General features: G+C 32.2%; 1 protein-coding gene and 1 pseudogene across 1 annotated transcript; one reads left to right on the forward strand and one right to left on the reverse strand.

The window, feature by feature from the left end:
• Nucleotides 1–3323: 3323 nt before the first annotated feature.
• On the reverse strand, nucleotides 3324–3947 carry LOC143627516 (uncharacterized). The gene has a single exon (XM_077097309.1). It carries the CDS (start codon nucleotides 3945–3947, stop codon nucleotides 3324–3326), a length of 624 nt encoding a protein of 207 aa, XP_076953424.1.
• Nucleotides 3948–9484: 5537 nt separating this feature from the next.
• On the forward strand, nucleotides 9485–10724 carry LOC143627517 (uncharacterized; annotated as a pseudogene).
• Nucleotides 10725–18859: the final 8135 nt, after the last annotated feature.

Below are 18859 nucleotides of genomic sequence, written 5' to 3' on the forward strand. Positions count from 1 at the left end.
TAATTTGTTAACCGGTTAATGAGTCATATATACTTTTAAATATTTTTTAACAACGTTTTTTACGTGACTATATATGATAGGACTTCAATCATTTCCATTTATTTAACGATTAACGTTTGACTTGAAATCCCATGTAGGCGGAGACCCCAACAACCAGGTAAAACCATCCTTGACACATATGTTGAGGCTCGGACAAGCGATCTCTTTTAGAATAAATAGCCGGACTACCACTAAGCCAGAAGGACATGGTCATAGATTATGATAATTAATTCTAATCTTTCTAATTTTCTTATAAAAAGATGAGATAAGTACTTATTTAGATATTACCAAGTTGGATAAGAGGCATGTTATTGTGGCTGAAGTTGTATGAAAGCAAAGGAAGGTGGTGGGGGCAAATATGTAAAAGAACAGGCATGCTATGGATGGCGTGTGAGTGAAAGAAGCATAAAAGTTAAAGAGTTGCATAATGATATATATGCATCATCCATTGTAGCATGTCAAAGACCGGTCAACTACCTTTTTCTCTCGGTCAACCCTTTTCAACTCTCCATGGTTTCGTATTAACTTTTCATTTTATACGTCATAATTTTATATGAAAAATGGTTGCGAAGACCGGAAGGATTGATGTAAGTTTTGGGCGTATTTGGGTGGTTGAGCGTCTGGTGGTTGTTGATTGGTTGTGTTTGGGCGAGTTTTAGTGTATTGTTTGGTGGTTTCATTGGTGTGTTTAGCTTCTTGTTACCTCGTTTTTTAATAAAATTTGTTGGTCGTTTATAAAAAATCAGCATGCAGTCAATCAAGGTTGCAAAAGTCGTTAGACGCTCCTAGGTAGGTCGACTAGGGAGCTACTAGAACTCGGTTTAGGCGAGGGCTGGTGAGTACTCAAACATAGTAAATTATGAAGAAATTAGTTTTGGAGAGATTATATATATATGCAAATATCATACGTTTATTAATATTCATAACTATTTACGTCAATATCAATATGCATCAAAAGGATACATGTAGATGGTCCTGAGTTGACCGATTCCAAAGGCGAGTTGAGTTATTTCGAGCTGAGTTGACCGATTTTTAGGCGAGTGGACCGAATTCTAGTTGTATAAAATCCCCCCCCCCCCCCACCAATTAAAAAATAAATAAATAAAAATAAAAATTCCTAGTGCTTACCGGTTCCATTGCGGAGTTGACTAATATGAATGGAAGAATCTTAACAACCGTATAATTTTTTGTAGGCCGTGCATAGAAGATAATGCTATATAGTATGAGAGAAAAACAAGAGTGTTAGTTAAAGTCCATTGTATGTGTCAAATTCAAATTCAAATTCAAGACAACATATGTAAGTATTTATCAGAAAACAATAGATATAACTCATATAAGTCATATAACCTTACTACAAGGCAAGAGCGATGATTCTTGAGTTGATTTATGTTGATCATTAGTCTTTTGATTACCGAAACCGAGTCAATTTTTTATTTTAATTTATTCGCATTTTGAAATAAAAGGATGTGTACACTCTAGTAATAGTTAATTTTCTTATGCATTTGAATAATCTTGTAAAATCAAGTCAAAAACTTCGAATAATATTTATCTACGTAGTTTAAAAACACACCTCTTTTTACAAAAGAGTTATGAATGAAAGCAATCTATAGAGGTCACGTACATTGCTAATTTGTCTACTGCTGTATTTTAAACCTCAATCTTTAATGGGAGAAAATAAATTACATACCAGTTGTGAAGTGTGAACCATATGCCCGTTGGCTCGTAACTCTTTATACTAATTGAGAGGTCTATACAGTAGCCGTATATGAGTACATTTAATAAAATAATATTTGTAATTAAATTTTGAAGGTGGCTTGCACTTTACACTTTGCCAGTGTCCAAGTGAAGATCATAGAAATAGCAACATCCCCTGACCCTTCTCTGTTTATATAAAATATTATTCTAATAAACAACACACATTAAACATATTATTGCCTTTTCATATTTATGAAATTAAAATTTTGTTTTAACAATGGAACTCATGCAAATCATATTAAAATTTAAATTACAAAACTTTGAAAAAAAACACGCGTGTTGCGTCACCCAATACCGTGTTATGTCAGACATAAAGTTTTTTTTTTTATGTATTTGCTACGATAAGGAAGAAGAAAAACCTGAATATATAGTCGTAGACTCGTAGTATAAGCACAAGGGTGCACATACATGTTCGTTTTACTGGTTTTTATTATGTAACATCCAAACTCAAGCCGGCAAACTTGCACGTTGTGACGATTTCCAAACAAAAAATAAAGGTAAAAATATAACGTGTTCGATTAATTGGTTAGTTAAATATATTGCTTAAAAAACAAAGTAAATAAATTTTAAAAGATAAAAGAAAAAAACTAAAAGAATATTGGAGTAAAATTTTTTTCTTTGTATCCATATAATTTGTTTAAAATTTAGGCTTATTAAGTTATTAATCTAACCCCATCCTTTATTTAACAAGAGATAATTCGAGTTAGTCTAGTGAGTCAACAAAGCGACCAAATTTAAATGTTAGGGTTCATTCGTTTTAAAGTTTTATTTTAGGCCGAAAGGAATGAGAAGAAAGAAACCCAATAACAAAAAACGAAATATAATATATCAAATATAACATGATAGAGCAAGGTGGTTGCGCCACTATCAGCTGCCGTCCACCGCCGCTTGACACCAGGCGGGCTATAATAATTAAAGTAAACAAAAACCAAGCCGGCTAACAAACCCTTCGTCACGATGAGTTTGACTTGACTTACATTGTACTGTACGTACGCATGCAAGACCTCTGACTTATCTGCTGACTCAGCACCAATCCCTCCACGTGGCACCAATATATTGAAGCCGTGTAGTTCTCGGAGGGATCTAACCACCTGTCTCCTAACACCCTAACACATGTGGGTCCCACTTTCTCTCCCTCTCTGGGACCCACTTTTGTTCTTATTTTTCACATATTTGATAGGGGGACTTTAAATATACCAAAAGTTTTTATTTGGTATACCAAGTCAACCCTATTAATCTACTACTAATCATTCAATCAACTACTAATCATATCAATCGTCGTTTTTATTCTATTTTATTTAAATATAACTACTAATCATTACATAATAATTATTTAAACTACTAATATCTATTTTTTAATTAGATTTTTTTAAAGACTATTGTAATTAGTTTTTTGCAATGCTAGTATTAATAATAGTATATTAAATATTTTATTATACAATTATGAATATTACTAGTCTTCTAAAAAGTACTCAAATATATAAATACGAAAATACAAGTTCATTATGAATGTAAAAATACTAAAATAATTAATCACTTAAATCCACAAACCCACTTTCAGGACGATAAAGTTCGCTGTACAGTTCTAGACGCGACTTATACATTGTTTCCCACCTAACTGCAGACCGGCTAATATTGTTAAGATTCCAATAAGGCGTGATAACAGGCATTGGGGATTCTCCTTGTAACTCTACCATGACATAATGGGTCTCACCAAATACTAAAGCAATTGTAAGAGCTCTGTGATGTTGACTTTCTTCTGGACCACTCCAAAATGGGAAAATAGTGGTACTGCCTGACATGCTTAAAGAATGGATGATAACACCAAACCTATTGGCAATCAGAACACCTGCCTCAGGCATTTTCATCCAATGTTCTTCTGGACAAGGTGACCCAAAAAAACACAAGTCATGATACAATGAATTTACATCCCTGACAAACATATCTTTATAAATATCGTATCGATTTTGTAACTCTTCTCTCATTTGCTGTCGAATGTACTCATAAGATTTTTCTTCATCAAGTCCGAGGCAAACAGCTATTGCTCGAAATCCACAGTTTCCATCGCCTTTAACATTCTGTATATTTGTTATATATGGATGAAATACTTTTGGAATATCGCTCATTATATTGGAATCATTCAACTGTGGCATTACATTTAAGTCTATCATGTATGAACGCTCAAAACATTCACCTGGGACTTCATTCAAGTCTATCAACGGTTCACTGTTCAGGTCAAATTCGAATGAACTATGTCTGGCTGGCTCCTTAATCGGATCAACAAAATTGGGCACATTTGAGCAACTATATCTGGCTGAACAAAATTCAGCACGCCTTTTCTGTTGTGATTTTTTCAAGCTTGGCCGTCCACGAGTATTTTTCTGAACTCGAGGTTCCTGAATATCAGTTGTACCTTGACCGACACGTCTTTTTTGTTGTGATTTCTTCAAATTTGGTCTTCCACGAGTATTTTTCTGAATTTGAGGTTCTTGAATATCTGTTGTACCGAGACCTATTATGTCCTTCAGCTTTCTTAATAAAAAGTTAATAAAAAAAATAGATAATACACTTAATAATAAAAAGTTAATAAAAAATGTGTATATATAAGTTAATAAAAAAGAATAAATGATACACCTAATAATAAAAAAGTTAATAAAAACATGTATATATAAGTTAATAATAAAAAGTTAATAAAAACATGTGTACATAAGTTAATAATAATAAGAATAAATTATGCACCTAATAATAAAAAGTTAATAAAAAACTTAATAATAAAAAGTTAATAATATATTAGTTAATAAAAAAATAAATAATACACTTAATAATTAAAAGTTAATAATGTATATATAAATTAATAATAAAAATAAATAATACACTTAATAATTAAAATTTAATTATATATATATATATATATATATATATATATATATATATATATATATATATGTAAAAGTTAATAAAAGATATAACAAATGAAAGTTAATAAAAAACATTTTTATATATAAGTTAATAAAAGAGGTAAAAAAACTAGTAAAAATAACTATAAGTTATGAAAGTTGGATTCTTTATTTATTAAACTAGAAATAGTTAAAGGATTGTAATGTTAATAAAACCCCTTCGCCGCCGTCGCCGCCGTCTCCACCGTCGCCACCATCTCCGCACCGCAGGATACCCGCGCCATCGTCTCCTTTCTTCGCCGTCTCTGTATTTCACTACCACCACCGAGCTCTCCGTCGTCTCCGTCTTCACCGCCACCACACCTAGCCCTATCTCCACCACCGCGCCATCCTCTTCTCCACCACCGTGGGTTTTGGTCACGGCGTCGTTTCTGTTTGCGAGCGTCTCCGTCGTCTCCGTCTTCACCGCCACCACACCTAGCCCTATCTTCGTCGTCGTTCTTTGCTATCGGACGCCTAACCCTTCCCCGTCATGGCCGCCGCCGTCTCCACCGTCGCCGCCATCTCCACACCTAGCCTTTCTTCTTCAAAACCTCTTCTCTGTCGTCTCCTTTTCTCCACCACCGTGGGTTTTGGTCACACCACCACACCTAGCCCTATCTTCGTCGCTGTCTCCGTTCTTCGCTACCACCGCCGGCGATATCGAAACCCTAACCACCGTCTACCACCACGATTTTGAAAGAAAACCTAACCCAACACTGATTATACCTGATGAGTGAAAAATTGTGGTGTAGTCATGATAAATTCGTTATCTGCCATGGTAAGAAATCAGAATATTAGTTTAGTTTAATCCTAAGAATTTTGTTATTGTTATTGTTAAATAATATTGAATCTGTTCATAAATTTTCAACTGTATTTTTTGTTTTGTTATGGTATAAATTTTCAACTGTATTTTGGGTTATGTAAAGATTTAAATTTTCATTGTTTTCTAGGTTTACAAATAAATGCTGACAACTGTTGGTTTTCAGTCTGATAGAAAGTAAATTTTCTTAAAAGTCTTTGACTTTGGTATATTTTTGGTTTATTTAACAGAACCCATTTGATATCTTCACTTTAGACGAGAAAAGTTAAAACTAGCTAACAAGCTAAACATGAGCACCATATACTTTGGGTGTATGAGAAACCAACCTTGTTAAAAAGACTCAAATGTCATTTTCAAAGTTTAATATTTTTACCTTTGTTACAAACTAAGCAATTGTTAAAACAATTGCATATATAATAATTTCATATTCATAGATTGAGTTTTGAGAAACCTGAAATCAGATAACTGATAATCGGCAGAGAAGAAACCTTTATATCGAGGTTCGGAAGAATTTGAATTATAACGTAAATTCTTTGACGTTTCTTTTGTTTTTGATGGATGGTTTGTCTCGTTTAAAGTAGATGCGTATAAGAATATTACTTCTGGTTTAAGTGTAAGAATAATAAACTAGGGTTGTGTTAGAACGTTTCTCTACATTTTTAGGAAATTTAATGGATGAAATCTCAATAACATTATAAGAAAACTTATAGAATGATGTCAACATAGTCACATAACTGGCACAGTTGTTTTATATATACCAACAATGCAAAATAGTAGATAATAAGATTTCAAAATAAATTCACAACTTTAAGGTTATGTTTCATTTGAAAGAAAAAAAATTTAGAAACAATTTAAAGATTTAGGTCAAATTATTTGGATATATGTGGAGTAAATTAGGAAGTCTTGAAATTTATTTATCCCATAAAGATAAATAAGTAAATAAAAACTAGTGTTGGTAGTAGTAATTGATATAATTGGGGGGCTAGATTGCATAGAAAGGAAGATATGATGGATTGAAGACTAATTTACTGAAAACTGAAGTTAAGAGGAGGTTTACTTGGTTTAACAGCACACTTTCACTTCCCTGTTTTGAAAGCTTTCATGTCTGCTAGACAAAGGCATTACTTAACATGCATCCATGCATACTTTTTCTTCCTTTTTACTCCTCAATTCAAGTATCCCAAAATAAATAACTAGTCATCTCCTTTTGTCTTTTTACTGAATATTATGAAATTCAATCAAATATATACTTATATTAACATATTGATAAGTTAACAATGTGTTATATAAAGTATACCATTTGTGTTATTGTTCGTTGTTTAATTTGCCCATGGTGGTAAGAGGAAATTTATGCCTCCCAAATGTCACCACCAAATAATCAATTGAAATACGAATTGTGGATCGTGGTTTTTCTCTTCTCTTGTTTACATATTATTTTTAAAATTATCATATTTAAAACAATATTATTCGGCTGGTAAAACTGAGCATTGCGTTACAGTAGCGAGTCGACGCATATTCGATGGGTATTGATTACGTTAGAAACTTCCCATAATAAAACCCAAAATATAATTTTGTTGATTTAAAATATAAAAAGATTAGCATACAAAAAAATAAAAAAATTTAAAACGACGAGTTGATGCAGATTCCGTTAAGTTTTAACGAAAATTAAAGTTAGTACCTAAGATTGTTACAAAATTAAAACCTTAGTATTCGTGTTTGCAACTTTTAAACTATAGTACCCAATCTTTTTATTTTAAAGAAACGTCACCGATTAACTTTGTAATTGTGTCTAAAATTTAAGTGAAATGTTTGAAATTATTACTTATTATTCAACATCAAACCACAAAGTAAAAAAATAAAATAAAAAAGCTTACTTCAAACTTATCATGTATGCTATAAATCAGTTGGTCATTTTTAAAGATGAACTCAAAATTACTTATACTTGTTTATAAAGTTAAAATATTTGACAGTTGTAACCTTAGTTTAGGTTAAAGGAGTCGGTTATAAATAAATGTTTTAAAGTAAGATATTGGGAAATGTAAGCTTGACTAGGTTGGTTTTCTTGTGAAGACTACAAGTGTTTCAATGTTTGTAGCTTGCTTCTTCCATTCCCCCAAATCTTTGGTACTACCCATGCAAGGTGGAAGATATAGAATCTCTTGGTATTTACGAAAATAACTTTATACACACACACTAAATATCCATTTAAGAGCATTCTCATCCAACCTCTCATATTATATGAGAGGTGTTTTTATAATTTAGAGAGTGATTCAAGGTGTTGTGAGTGAAAAGTTTTTATATTTTAGAAAAAGTAGTGATTTTTCTGTATATTTGAAAAGTTACTGTTCACCCCCTATAATTTTTTAATATATTTTGAAAGTGGTTGTAAGTGAAGGAAAGAGAAAAGATAATGATAAAAGGTATAAAAAGTATTATTTAATTGAAATGGAGAGAGAAAATAAAGTAAGTTTTATTGTAATTTTTGGTTTGGGAGAGGGGGTGGGATGAGAATGCTCTAATACTATATAAAAGCAATTATGCTTCATTTAGATTTACCATGCTTAAGATTTTTGTGGTTTTAGGCTATCCTTTATGATAAGGGGCTTCGAAGCCCCTTCACAGTGCCACGTAACCATCGGGGGTTTCGAATCCCAACTAATAATGCCCCGCTGTGGTTTAATGCCTATTGTCGCATATATATATATATATATATATATATATATATATATATATATATATATATATATATATATATATATATATATATATATATATATATATATATATATATATATATATATATATATATATATATAGGGTATGGTTATTTTGAGAACCATGGTGAGTTTTAAGAACTTTAAGAACTCAATTTTGAACCACATATTTAATTAAATGATAGAAATATGTGGCTGAGATTAAATTCAATTAAAAAATGTAGCAGGAGAGAGAATAAGTATTTTTGATAATTACACAAGTTTAAATGTTAGTTACACATGTGTAAAAAGTCGATTCGGTGTGTAAAAAAATACCGTAATTTTTTGTACATCACATACACTTACGTATTACACATGTGAAAAAAATTCAAAAAAATAAATTTGTTACGTTGAGTTCTTTCGAGTTCTTAAAACTCAAAGCGGTTCTCAAAAGAAATCAATCATATATATATATATATATATATATATATATATATATATATATATATATATATATCTGTGTGTGTGTGTGTGAGAGTGAGAGAGAGAGAGAGAGAGAGGAAAGTGAGGGGCCCCACCAAATTTCCTTAACCGCGCCAGCCAATGCAATGACCAAATCTTCCGCGCCCCTGGTCCAACAGAGCCCCCTATGATGTTCCACGACCAACGGCGCCCGCCACATCACCCAACGGAGCCCCATAGTGAATAGTCTTAGGTATAAAATTTGATGCGTAGGAGGCTTTTCATTGATGGTATTTCTGAGTAAGGTTTGTAACATCAAAATTAATATGGACGATTAACATCTTGTATTATGAAGAATAATTAAGGTATTAGGCTAAACGTAGTGGGCGAGAAAAGGGGCGATTTTTTGGAGGAACACCCCCCCCCCACCCCCACCCCCCGGCGATAATTGGGCAAAAAGGGGCGGGGGAGGGATATATTTGTCGCCTGCGAAGATGGAAAGAAAATAATATAATAATAATAATGCCGTTGGGTAACGGTATATATAAAAAAAAATTAATTTAAAAGCTTAATATATATATCAAACTTTATCTAACCATTTTCACCTTATCATACACAAACAGAGTCGAAGAATTCATCAGATTCACCGACAAGTGGCGGAAGAGCATTTAGAGGTCACGAACGCGGTTCGGGCCGTCGTCAATAACATGGTGTCCGGCTCTGCTCCATCTACGGCACCACGTAGACGGTCATATATCATTCGGGATCGTACGCAAGCGAACGCTCGTTTGATGAAGGACTACTACGACGCCACACCTACATTTAACAACGCTATGTTTCAACGTCGTTTTCGGATGTCCAAGCGTTTATTTTTGCGCATCGTTGGAGATATGGAGCGGGAGTATGAGTATTTTCAACAGAAACCCGATGCAAGAGGATATTTAGAATTCTCCGCCATCCAAAAATGTACTTCGGCTATACGCATCCTCGCATACGGCAACACGACCGATATCATTGATGAGTATTTAAAGATGGCTGAGAAAATAACGAGAGATGCGTTTGAGAATTTTTGCATCGGTAATATTTAAATTGTTTGTATTAACTATTGTTTTTAATATAAATATTGTTTAATAATATATTTGTATAGGGATAATACAATTATACTCTCGTCATTATCTGGGGATTCCTACTTCAAACGACCTGACTCGCATATATGATGTACACGAAAGCAAACATTCTTTTCCAGGCATGATCGGGAGTATAGATTGCATGCATTGGGAGTGGGCCAACTGTCCAACCGCATGGCGAGGTCAATACATTCGTGGTGACCATGGAGTGCCAACGGTTAGTCTTCAAGCCATTTGTTCACACGACCTCTGGATTTGGTCAGCCTTCTTCGGCTCAGTCGGGTCCAACAGCGACATAAACGTTCTCAACGCGTCACCCGTGTTAGAGTATTACATCAGCCGTAGCATACCGGTCTTACCGTTTTATGCCAACGATACCTTCTATCGTCACTGATACTATTTGGGAGATGGGATATATCCAGAGTACTCGATCATCGTCAAGACGTTTCAAGACCCTATCGAAGAAAAAAGAGATTATTTTAAGAAGAAGCAAGAGTCCACGAGAAAGGATATCGAGAGGTGTTTCGGGGATCTAAAAAAACGTTGGCATTATGTGAAAAACCCTTGTCGTGTATGGACTTTGGCAAAAATGAGCGATGCCGTGTATACGTGTATCATATTGCATAATATGATTTTAGAAGACGAGGGAAAAGCAATATGTCAACACTATATACCAGGAAGCGTTCCAGAACAGTTCCCTGAACCAACCCAAGACCAACGAACGTATAACATTCACCAGCTCACATCAAGTGATATACATAACCAATTGAAGGCAGATTTGGTTCAACACGTGTGAGATAATCGTCCCGTTGAAGAGGAGGACGAAGACGAGTACGAGGACGAAGACGAGGAGGAGGACGATGACGAGGACGGGGAAGAAGACGAATAGATTAGTTTTTTTATAGAAATTTTTATATGTATTATTATTTTGGTGTGTTTTTTTATTATAATTTATTTTTATTATTTGTGTATTTTTTTTAGTTTATGTATTTTTTTTGTATTTATTTTTTAATTTTAATACATTTTTATTTAATTATTTAAATAAATTGGTTTTTATTTAATTAGTTTAATTATAAAAAGAAAATAATAAAAAAAGACACTGTGGGTCCAACTTGTAGCCCCTACACCATTACACCCCAAAAACAAATTTTCACTCCATGCTGACTGGGCGCCACATGTCACAATTCGCCTTCAATTGTAGCCCTTCACTACACATAGCCTTAGGGTTAGTTTCAAACGTAGTTCAAGAAAGTATTTAAAAATCTTATTAAATGTCATTAATAAAAGAAAAAACATTTGAAAGATGGGTGCACTTGGAGCTAAATATAGCATCAAAATATCAAATGATGTGCTCGGGAATTGAACTCGTAAGAATAACTTGAACTTCTATTGACAAACACAACAACAATTAAACATGTCTACCGATCAAACTTTTGAGCCGGGAAAAGATGATAAACTAAAGGTGCGGAAATTTCATGATCAATTGGTTCAATGTTATATATACGTACCCCCTATATCTTTGAAAACCGCACTTTCGAGCAAGAAAATTTTGCTTAAGTTTATCCTCTATATTTATTATAAACATAGATGTATACTTAAGATTTATTTATTTAAAAAATATCATAGTTCACAAAAGTATTTCTTAAAATTGATAAGAAATTGAAAAAATATAGGGATGATAAAGGGGTGGTGGGGGTCTCACTCTTATCTTTATATTTGTGAAAGAAAAGGATTTTACACGATTTCATCAATACTCTTCTTCACCGTTGCTTCATTCTCCAACATACCTCTGTTTTTTTCTAAATATCTCTTTTAAATTTTATATAAAGTTTTGTTTTTTATGCTGACATGGCCACATATGATTCAGCCACGTGGTATTTCATCTTACTTGTTGGCAAAAATCTTCAACTTGAAGCAATCTTACCATTGATCACGACTTTTCAAGCATATATTGATATTCATGCACGTACCCTAACTTTTCTTTTAACAATTTCAAACTTTTTTTTTCTTTTACTGTTCTTGACTAAATTTAAATATTGTTCCTGATTTTTATTATTTAACTAATTTATATAAATATATATTGTGAAAAGTGTAATTTTTATAGGTTATTGTTCGGTGACCGGTAGGCATCGACTGAAAATTATAGTTCCAAGTCTTACGTCCTCTTAACCAACTGAGCTATACTGCAGGGACTCGATTGAAAATTATGTGTTTTTAGAATAATGAATGACATGTTTAAGTTGGTTTTTCTCTATGTGCTTTGAATAGGCTTGACGGGTATGCAAAAAACTAAACTTTAATCCAATGTTTCATAACTCAAGAACGCTAACCACGTAAGATTAAAGACGAATCCAATGCAGGGTTACAAGCCCTAATTTCACCATAAGATTCAAGACGAATCCAATGCAGGGTTACAAGCCCTAATTTCACCGTTAAGATGAAACGCGTACTACAACTTTAAATACTAACATAAGATGAAACACTAACAACTTGACTTTAAGAATCAAATTTAACATTTTCTATAACAAAAATTGTTTTTTTCTCACAAATAAATCAATTCCACAATGTTTAGTTTTGTCATGAAAAATTGAATTAGATGCTAGCTACAAATGTTTACAAACTGTAAAAAGGATTTTAGTTGAATTTTATTTTCGTTATTCATTTAAAGAGTACATACAAAGTTAATCATAAACATAACCCAAAGTCCCAAACTCACTTTTGATATCTAAGACAACTCTATTGTATGAATCATTAGTTTTACATCCAAGACTCTTTAGGCAACTAACCATACACAAACTCAAAATGCCATAAAGATTTTAAAACTTTTCGAACATGAACAAGTAAACATACCTAGTAAATAGACATATTTTTTCCTTGTGTCTACAAAGACGCGTAAGTTATTGTATTTTCTGAAAACATAATCTATTATTTCCGCTCTATCCCGTTAGGTACGAAAGGTTATATCGAACAAGTTCGTCTTAAAATTAGTTGACCTAAAGTTTCATTTTTGATCTTAAATCACAATATGACATCCGTTGACATTACATTTTAACATATGTTCAATTGTAATGTTATGTAAGCTTAAGCACGCTTGAATATATTCTAAGATGTGTGTAACATACGTTATATACGTGTGTGGGTTATATCTATATTTAATGTATTTACTTTGTGAAAGTGAAAAGGGACAAGACACCCTAAGTTCAGTGGCGGATCCAGGAATTTTTTTCAGGTGGTGCACAACTTTTAGATGATTCAATTTCATAGAATCGGGTATAAAAAATTCCGGGTCGGTTTGAGGTTCGGGTCGGTTAGATGGTTCGGGCAAAGTTCATTACATAATAAAAATACAATAATAAATTCCGGGTCCGTTTGAGGTTCGGGTCGGTTAGAAACCATATTCACACAATTAACCTTACCTCAACAAAAAACATCCACCAACACCACCACTCTTATCTTTCCAACCATTTTAACACCCAACACCAACAACCATGATTTGATATATACTATTCGTGACCACAAGCCATTAAAACTAAATTTAACAAATAACCTAACAATTAAGTAGTTAGCAATCAAGAACAATTAACAAGTCAAGAACAATTAACATTTAACAAATGAATGCAAACTTACCTTCAAAGTGGGAGGATTCGAGCAATCGAGCTTCGAGGAAGAGTAGAAGACAGGAGGTTGGAGAACGGCCAGAAAAGCTGCGGTGGTGGTCGGGGAACGGCCGACGGGGAAGAGGGGACATGGGAGATAGCAGGAGCCATTGTGTTTAGTGTCTGTGTGTTTTATTTTTTGACTAATAAAACCCTAAATGGGTTGTGCAGTAGTTAGTAAAAAGGAAGAGTTCAAGAAAAAAAGTTCAAAAATTATATGGAAATCCGGAATCGAACTTGTGACCTTCAAGTTACAAAACCAGCACCTTACCAGCTGGCCAAACGTTTCAAATGTTTTTAAGGTGGTTCCTTCCTAATTTATAAGGTGGTTCCTCTAATGTTTTATATATACAAATACATTATTATTTTGAAACTCGGGTGGTTCCGGGGAACCACCCATTTCTACTATAGATCCGCCCCTGCCTAAGTTGTTAATTGGATAAGCATACATCATATCTAGTTTATCATGTCAACAAACACACCATGCTTTTATTATTTTATATTTTCCAGCATAAATTATGAATATATTAACAAATAAATATGTAAGGGTCAACATAGTTAACCCATTTGCCTTAGATTATATTGTATTACATATGTTCCTTTGGCTATTACTATAATGCAAAAGTAATAATATTATATTTGAAGAAGAAAATATAAAATACTTTATTAAATTAAAAACAATAGAAAAAAGGTATTTTCAAGGAATACAATGTCACGATGCTTGTTATATGAAAATTATTCCATAAAAATAGGTATGTTTAAAGGTCTTAACAATAAACGACTTTAATATATCATGTATCAACTTTGTTCATATATTTAGATAAAAAAAAGAGTCCTTATACTCTTTATAGTACTATACGCGATCTTTAGTCACATATAGTGTTGCGTAGAGTATAACAACGTTTTTATTTGAAATATGCGAAAGAAATAATGATATACACACCTATATCATATGGCCGGAACTCCGACAGCGTCAAATCAGAGAATCTAGTGACACCATGTTCAAATCGGAGAATCTCCGATGGCCGGGATTCTTCTTCGTTGCTATGAAGTGGTTTTGATAAACACTGTGTGTGTGAAGATCGGAGGTGGATGGAGGTGAGTGGGTGTGAAGGGGATATACATGAGTTTTATGGCTTTTTAATTTCTATTTTTTTGAATTATTTATTATTTAAATATTTGTGAGGTTATGGAGTTGTAAATGGTTTAAGTGGCCGGAATAATTAGATCCGGTGGTGGGTTCAAAAAAGTGTAAATGTGACTGGGCGCCACATGTCATATAACGCCCATAGGTGAGACATTATGACTACAGCCTGTTTTTGTAAAAAGCCATAACTCTGACTGGACACCACGTGGCGTATAATGCCTGGATGTGAAGAGTTATGACTACACATGGTCTAAGTTATAACTATCTTTGTAACTATTGTAACTATATCATATGGGTGTAAAAGATTAAGAATATTATGTTATGATTTTATCAAAATAAAAATGTAAAAATGTATATTCAATATAAATTAATGGTATTACAGAAACACCCACTCCATAACATCCCATCAAATCATAGAACACAATTGGTCGGCATAATCATATTAGCAAATTAGATGCATGATCTTGACAGAAATTAGTTATTTAATAGTTAGTGATTTTACCAATATATATCTGAGACTAGGCTAATGAAGTTTGACTAAGAATTAGTTGTTAATTTAACAAAAGTAGGTTTAATTGTTGATTGTTAAACCTTTAGCTTAAAAGGATGGGAGTTTAAGAGCTCCATCTTAGCACGTCACACTTAAACAAATCAACAAGGTATAATTTCTTACGTGTACATTATACAAATTGATATAAGTCATTCAATTTGCTTGATATTCAATGTAAATGGTTTAATGGTTCGGTTTACAGTTTAAAACTTCAAGCTAGTCATTGAATGGGGAAGGGTTTTTATAAACCTCCTCAAAGTTTTTCAATAACATGCTTTGAAAGTTGTATCATCATGATATCTATATCAAACACACTTGTGGGAACCAAAGAAAATGATTTCTATATAATTTAGGCACTTATGGACTATGGTTGTTTACAACTTCTAGATCGTCGATCAACAGTTTCTTTCGCTATAAACATCTCGTTTATTATATGTTATAGAAGAATATATATGAAAGGACGGTATACATACATATGTAGGGACAATTGCATGTAAGCTTATCTAAACTTACAAAATTACATATTTCATAACTTATGTGCTTTCATCTTCTTCAATTAGTTACTCTTGAGGTCCGCCTTTGTATGTATATAATCACTCAAAAGGTATGGTATGTATTGTGTTTACAAAAGAAAAGTGCAAGTATTGAAGGAATTGTGTTTTTATTATAAAATAGATCTTTTTAGAACGACTAATTTATGCACCTCTAAATCATACTCCTAATTATATTTATATAAATTTTTTTGTAAACCATGAGGTTCGAAGCCTATCACTATCTAGAATCTTCACATCAATAGACGAGAAATCTTTTAATTACCGTAAAAAAAACACTTGTAAAGAATTGCAATAAAAATCCGCCAAGGCGGTACTAAAATCCGAAATCAAAATAGAATACTATAATTTGTTCATTTATATACCAGAAATAGTTTTTCTTTAGTTTTAGCCTATACATTTTCATGAAACTTACTGTTTTATAGCATATGAATTAATTATGATTTCATAACATCTTAAGTTAATTGTCTACAAAATTAATACTTTCTTTATTACAAGTCTTTAAACATGTTTTAATTTTTCGTAATCATATGACATTTGGCCTAAAACAATTAATTTATTAAATCATGTCTTAACAAAACCGCAACGAAATTATTTTTTATTAGATGATGTTTTGTTAAAACATACATTTTTATTAGATAATGTTTTATATTTAATTAATTAAGGAACTAGTTTGATAATTTATCAGATATCATATACCATCAAAGTTTTAATTGGTATTTCTAAAAGGGGTTTAATTACGAGACTCACTCTTTAGGATTGTTATATAAATAGTTCAGGCGTCGCACGTGCCTTTTTAATCATAAGGGAATTTTGTATATGTATATAAAATTTTCCATTTAATTAGCACGTATTTGTTCACTTCATGCACACTTTCGACAGAAAATAATTTTATTTGACTAATTATTTAATAAGTTTGCGATCTCTTTGATAAGAGTTTTGCACCGAACGAAAGCGTATAAAAGGTAAAACTAAAATAAATGAGATATTGATTATTAAGATGATGACTTCGAATGAAAAAGTTGTGAGAAAATGAATAGAAACTCATGTGGCATGCGGGGAATGCCGTACAGGCGTACATCACAAAGATATATAAGAGGGAGCTTGTTTTTCAAAATTGTTATTGTTAGCAATTGGAAAATAAATGGAGACCATAAAGGGAGGGGCACCCCTAAGCACGCATAGTAACTGTACGGCGTATGCGATAGGTGTAATATGTCATTTGGATACGCATTTTGGAAGCCTTTATATCCTTTTAGGTTGGTTTGATACCAACACAAACACAATTGCTAATGATCTATTAATGTTAATGGGGTTCAACAACAGGAAATCAACAAGTTGTGCTTAGTTCGCATCGATAAATTTTTATCTATGGGTAAAGACAATAACTTAGTTCTTGCCTATGAGCAACAAGAACTTGCTGCTAGTGGTGTTCCCTCCGAAACCATGTGTTGTTTTGTCAGTTACATCGTTATTCACCTTGTTGGAGTGAGGATGGAGTGAGCGTGAGATGGAGAGATGGTTCTTAGAAAACATAAAACGACAGGGAAAGATGACACATATTTTGTAAAGCGTGTCCAGTGCGTTTTCCCTTTTTATGACATTGGAACTATGACAAACACTTTACACGTCATAAAAGCAATTTGTTTTATAGTTAACATGTCATTAAAGCTCGTTTTTCTTGTAACGAAATATAAATACTTATAATACATTTTATTGTAACTTCAACATACAAAACGACTATTTAAACATCTATGCACTCTTGTTTTATATCAAATAAAATAACTAAATCTTTTCACACTGGTGTACCACATGTTGGCTTTATATTAACGCGTCCAACAAATCCTATGGATTGCTTCATGAACTTAAGATTCGATTTTTAAAACCTTAAAGTCAAAACTTGTGTGTTTTTGTTTGGTTTTAATCATTCACGCCTAATCCGAGATAAGAATAATATTGACAAAATGGTCGTAATCCAAAGTTAGTCACGGGAGACTGCGGCCAGCCGTGACATATCAACTTTAGGAATATTGCATTCACAACTTATTTTACTCCCTTCTCACTTTCACGAGTAATATAGAGAATTATTATTATTATTATTATTATTATTATTATTATTATTATTATTATTATTAAAAAAGATAAAGGTTTTGGCTTAAAAGAAATTTTTTATAATACATTAAATATATTAACCGTATTTAGAGGGTAAACTAGCCTACACGACCTGACATAACGCGAGGTTATTAAACTTTTGAGTTTGGCTCATTTAATTTATAAGAACTCGAGTTCAGCTCGTTTCAAGCTACATACCTAAAACCTAAAACGCGAACTGCATATTTAAAAGCTTGAGATCGACTATGTAATAAATTTCCAATTTTAAAGTCGGCCATCTTTATTATTTATTTATTAGGGTCATGGTATGTTAAAAAAAACTTAAATGCGTGAGAATCATGAAAAGCGACCACCCTAATTGTAAAACAAGATTAGGATAGAATAAGGTATTAATCTTTTCCAACTCGTGGTTAGTAAGTTTGAACATATTTATTTTAACTTTATAACGCATTAAAGAAGATATTTTAACATTACCAAAAATGAATGTGTAATATTTTTTTGCTTTAACTTTCTTACCATTACAATTTATTATGACACAATGACTCATTACAATCTATTATGACATAATGCTAGTATATTTATAAGGATCGTAATTAAGTAAAATAATATACACTAAAATAAGATGTTTTTCCTAGTGTAAATAGTTTTTAAACTAAAATACTCATAAAAATACGTCAAACAGGTAATGAAGGATAAAGCTAAATGCAGTAAAGAAGTTCATTAGTTCGGTTTCAATTAATTGTTTCGATTGATTTGGTTTGAAGATTATTTTCATTTCTGAAAGTTAACCGAGTAGAATTGAACCAAACCCTTAATACCTCTTTTAAAATGAAATTTACCATTATCATTATATTGAATTATGTTGAACTAAAAACGTAATTCTATCCAAAATGTTCATACTCTTCGTAAAAAACACAAAACATAACCAATAAAAATGACATTTTCCAAATAACAAAAACTTAAATAACCAATATTTTTTTTCTCTTTAAACCAAATTCAGATTTCATG

Source organism: Bidens hawaiensis, unplaced genomic scaffold, assembly GCF_021521415.1.
Source record: "Bidens hawaiensis isolate Kalapana, Puna unplaced genomic scaffold, B.hawaiensis_p1.1 tig00004685_1, whole genome shotgun sequence".
Taxonomy (NCBI): domain Eukaryota; kingdom Viridiplantae; phylum Streptophyta; class Magnoliopsida; order Asterales; family Asteraceae; genus Bidens; species Bidens hawaiensis.